Source organism: Babylonia areolata, chromosome 35, assembly GCF_041734735.1.
Source record: "Babylonia areolata isolate BAREFJ2019XMU chromosome 35, ASM4173473v1, whole genome shotgun sequence".
NCBI classification, from domain to species: Eukaryota; Metazoa; Mollusca; class Gastropoda; order Neogastropoda; family Buccinidae; genus Babylonia; species Babylonia areolata.
Window position 1 is genome coordinate 20,383,044 of NC_134910.1, and position 3,751 is coordinate 20,386,794.

The window sequence follows — 3,751 nt, forward strand, 5'->3', positions numbered from 1 at the left end:
CCCTCCTTCCCTTGCTTCTTCTTACCCTCCTTTTCTTCCTTCTTCTTTCCCTCCTTCTCTTCCTTCTTCTTTCACTCCTTCTCTTCCTTCTTCTTTCCTTCCTTCTCTTCCTTTCTTCTTTCCCTCTTTCTCCTTCTTTTTTCCCGACTTCTCTTTCTTCTTTCCCTTTTCTTCCTTCTTCTTTCCCTCCTTCTCTGTCTTGTTCTCTTCCTTCTCCTTTCCTTCATTCTCTTCCTTCTTCTTTCCCTCCTTCTCTTCCTTCTTCTTTCCCTCCTTATCTTCCTTCTTTCTTTCCCTCCTTCTCTTCCTTCTCCCCTTCTTCTTTCCCTCCTTCTCTTCCTTCTTCTTTCTCTTCCTCTTTCTTTCCCTCCTTCCCTTCCGTCTTCTCTCCCTCCAGATGCCTCCTGAGCATCAGTCAATGGGTTAATTGATTGTATTCTGAGTGTGTCGAGTTAAGAGACACACCCGCTCTTCACCTCCTTCAGAGGAATGTGTTCAGCTGCACGATCGTCATCCTTCCCCGCCACCTCCACCTCCACCCCCCAACCACAAGCCACCCCTTCCCTGCTCTCTCCCACCCCCTCTCTTCCTTCCAACCCCCTGTCACCCTCCTCTTCATCTCTCTTCTCATTCCCCTCCTCCTCCGTCTCGCTTCTACTCTCTTCCTCCTCCTCCTCCTTTTCCCACGCTCGCACCTTCCAGTCCCCGGCCACTCCTGCTGCTACCGTCTCTTCTCCCTTCGTCCGCTTCTGCTCCCGGTAGAGGGCGTAATCCACGTGCTGGTGGTAGAGCCGGAAGTTGTTGACGAGCGCCGGCAAGGTGAGCCCGATGAAGAGCACCCCGCTGATGGCGGTCACCGACCCCAGCATGTACCCCAAGCTCGTTACAGGGTACTTGTCCCCGTAGCCCACCGTGGTCATGGTGACGATGGCCCACCAGAAGGCCTCGGGGATGTTGGGGAACATCTCTTTGTCATCCACGATGAAGATGGCAGAGGCGAAGAGCAAGGTACCCACGAAGAGGAACATGAGCATCAGAAACAGCTCCTTAAAGCTGGCCTGGAGGGTGTAGACCATCACCCACAGCCCGGGGATGTGTCTCACGAGGCGGAAGATCCGGAAGACCCTCATGAGGCGCAGCACAGGGAGAAACAACAGGAAGCGGCTCTCGCCCCGGAGGTCGTCGGGGTCTGCGGCCATCGCGATCATCTCCACGAAGTCCGGACACAGAGCCAGAATGTCCACCACGCCGTTGATGGAGCAGAGGTAGCCCCGCCTGCAGGGAGAGGTGACCAGCTTGGTCAGGAACTCCGCCGTGAAGAAAACTAGGCACACAAGGTCCAGGAACCACAACCCCGGGTGCACTTCCGTTTCCGAGAGTAGTTCTTCCACTGTCTTTTTCCGAGAGGAAGGGGAAGGCGTTTGTTGTTGTGAAGGTGAGTTCGTGGTCATGGTGACGTTGTTGTTGGTGACGTTCAGTGATGATGGTGACGTCACTGGGGGTGCCGGATCTAAAGGGACGCGGAAAAACATATGCGTGGCGGCGCAGAAGGAGAATATGGCCAGCATGACGAAGAACAAACTGACCCAGCCGTAAATCTAACAAGACAGAAAAATAGAATAAAAATGAAATGAAATAAACTCAAATAAGATAAGATAGAATATAATAAAGCTATATGGAAAAAAAAGGCAGAACACAGGTAAGTCAATCTGTTGTGTGAACAAGCGTGCGTGCAAGTTCGATTTCATAAACACACTTAAACATACTGCTGCCTGTTTTCTTTTTCTCTCTGTCTGTTTGTCTCCCTGCGTGTGTGTCTGTTTCCCACCCCCTCTCACTCTCTGTGCCACTGTTTATCTGTGTGTCTCTCTGTCTTTCTCCATTCTTGTTTCCACTGTTCATATTTAGAATAACATAAAACATCCCATCCTTCCTTAACAAATGTTCGGGAAATATAGATGTTCGCCACCATTACCACCAACCACCACCACTATTACCACCAGCACCACCACCATCACGAGCACACGAACACACATACACGAACACACACACACACACACACACACACACACACGAACACACACACCAACACACACACACACACGAACACACACACACTAACACAAATACACGCGAACACACACACACACACACACACACACACACACACACACACACACACAAAGAGAAACACACACACTAACACAAATACACGCGAACACACACACACACACACACACACACACACACACACACACACACACACACACACACACACACACACACACAAACACACACACAAACAAATAAACACACACACAAAAACACAATCAAACAGACACACATACACACACACACACACGCGCGCGCGCGCACGCACGCACGCACACACACACACACACACACACACACTAACACACACTACAAACCTGACCTTAGCCATCAGCGAGGACTTTGGATCGGTCAGCGTGTCCCACACACGGTTCGTCCCAACCTCCCACTTCCGCTTCCACCTCCTCCTCCTCCCCCCTCCTCCTCCTCCACCATCTCCTCCTCCACCACCAGTGCCAGTGTCAGTGTCCACGTCTCCCTGGCTATCCCTGTTCCCCCTCCTCCTGCTGGTCCTCCTGCTGGTCCTGATGCCTATACAGGGTGTGGGTCCACTCTTGCTGTCCCTGTCCAGACGTTTGATGGACTCCACCACCGAGCTCCACTTGTGGTACACCTGCCAGCAGCAAGGCTCGATGTGCACAGGGGCCACGCCCCAGAACCTCAGCTCCTCCTCCACCTGATAGGAGGGGAAAGAGAACCCGATGAATCGGGCGATGAATCCATCCACCCATCCGTCCATCCATCCATCCATCCATCCATCCGTCCGTCCATCCACCCATCCACCCACCCACCCACCCATCCGTCCATCCATCCATCCATCCACCCATCCACCCACCCACTCACCCACACATCCGTCCATCCACCCATCCGTCCATCCACCCATCCGTCCATCCATCCATCCATCCACCCATCCACCCACCCACCCACCCACCCATCCATCCATCCACCCACCCACCCACCCACCCACCCATCCATCCACCCATCCGTCCATCCACCCATCCATCCATCAATCGACTGATAAGTAAATGAATATATGAATAAAAAAGCGCACACACACACACACACGTGTGTGTGTGTGTGTGTGTGTGTGTGTGTGTGTGTGTGTGTGTGTGTGTGTGTGTGTGTGTGTGTGTGTGTGTGTGTAATCTATGAATGTAGGTATGTTGATGAATAGTGGATGGCCTGCCAGCTGGGACCTGGTAGAGGGGAACGAATCCATCCGTCCATTCATCCATCCATCCATCCATCCATCCATCCACCAACCAACTAACCAACCAACCAACCAATCAATCAATCAGTGAACTGATAAGTAAATGAGCATAATCTTTTTGATAAACAGTACAAGGACTGACGGCAGCAAGGCTGTGTGTACATAACAGAAAATCAATCAGTCTATCCATCCATCAATCAAACAATCAATCAACTGAAAGTAAATGAGTCTATATACTGATAAGCAGCCGATCTACGATAGACACAGAGACAGACAGACAAACAGACCGAGGGACAGACTGACGGACGGACGGACGGACAGACAGACAGACAGGCAGACCGAGGTACACACAGACAGACAGACAAGCTGACGGACGGACAGACAGACAAACAGACCGAGGGACAGACTGACGGACGGACGGACGGACAG

General features: G+C 51.9%; 1 protein-coding gene across 1 annotated transcript in view; it reads right to left on the reverse strand.

Moving 5' to 3' along the window:
* Positions 1-452: 452 nt before the first annotated feature.
* LOC143278006 (potassium voltage-gated channel protein Shaw-like) overlaps positions 453-3,751 on the reverse strand; it is an 11,210-nt gene continuing 7,911 nt past the window's right edge. Inside the window, exons 5-7 of the mRNA XM_076583018.1 lie at positions 2,576-2,788; positions 2,435-2,530; positions 453-1,598 (exon numbers count right to left, since the gene is read on the reverse strand). Coding sequence (XP_076439133.1) covers positions 453-1,598; positions 2,435-2,530; positions 2,576-2,788 — 1,455 coding nt within the window. The remainder of the gene's footprint in view (positions 1,599-2,434; positions 2,531-2,575; positions 2,789-3,751) is intronic.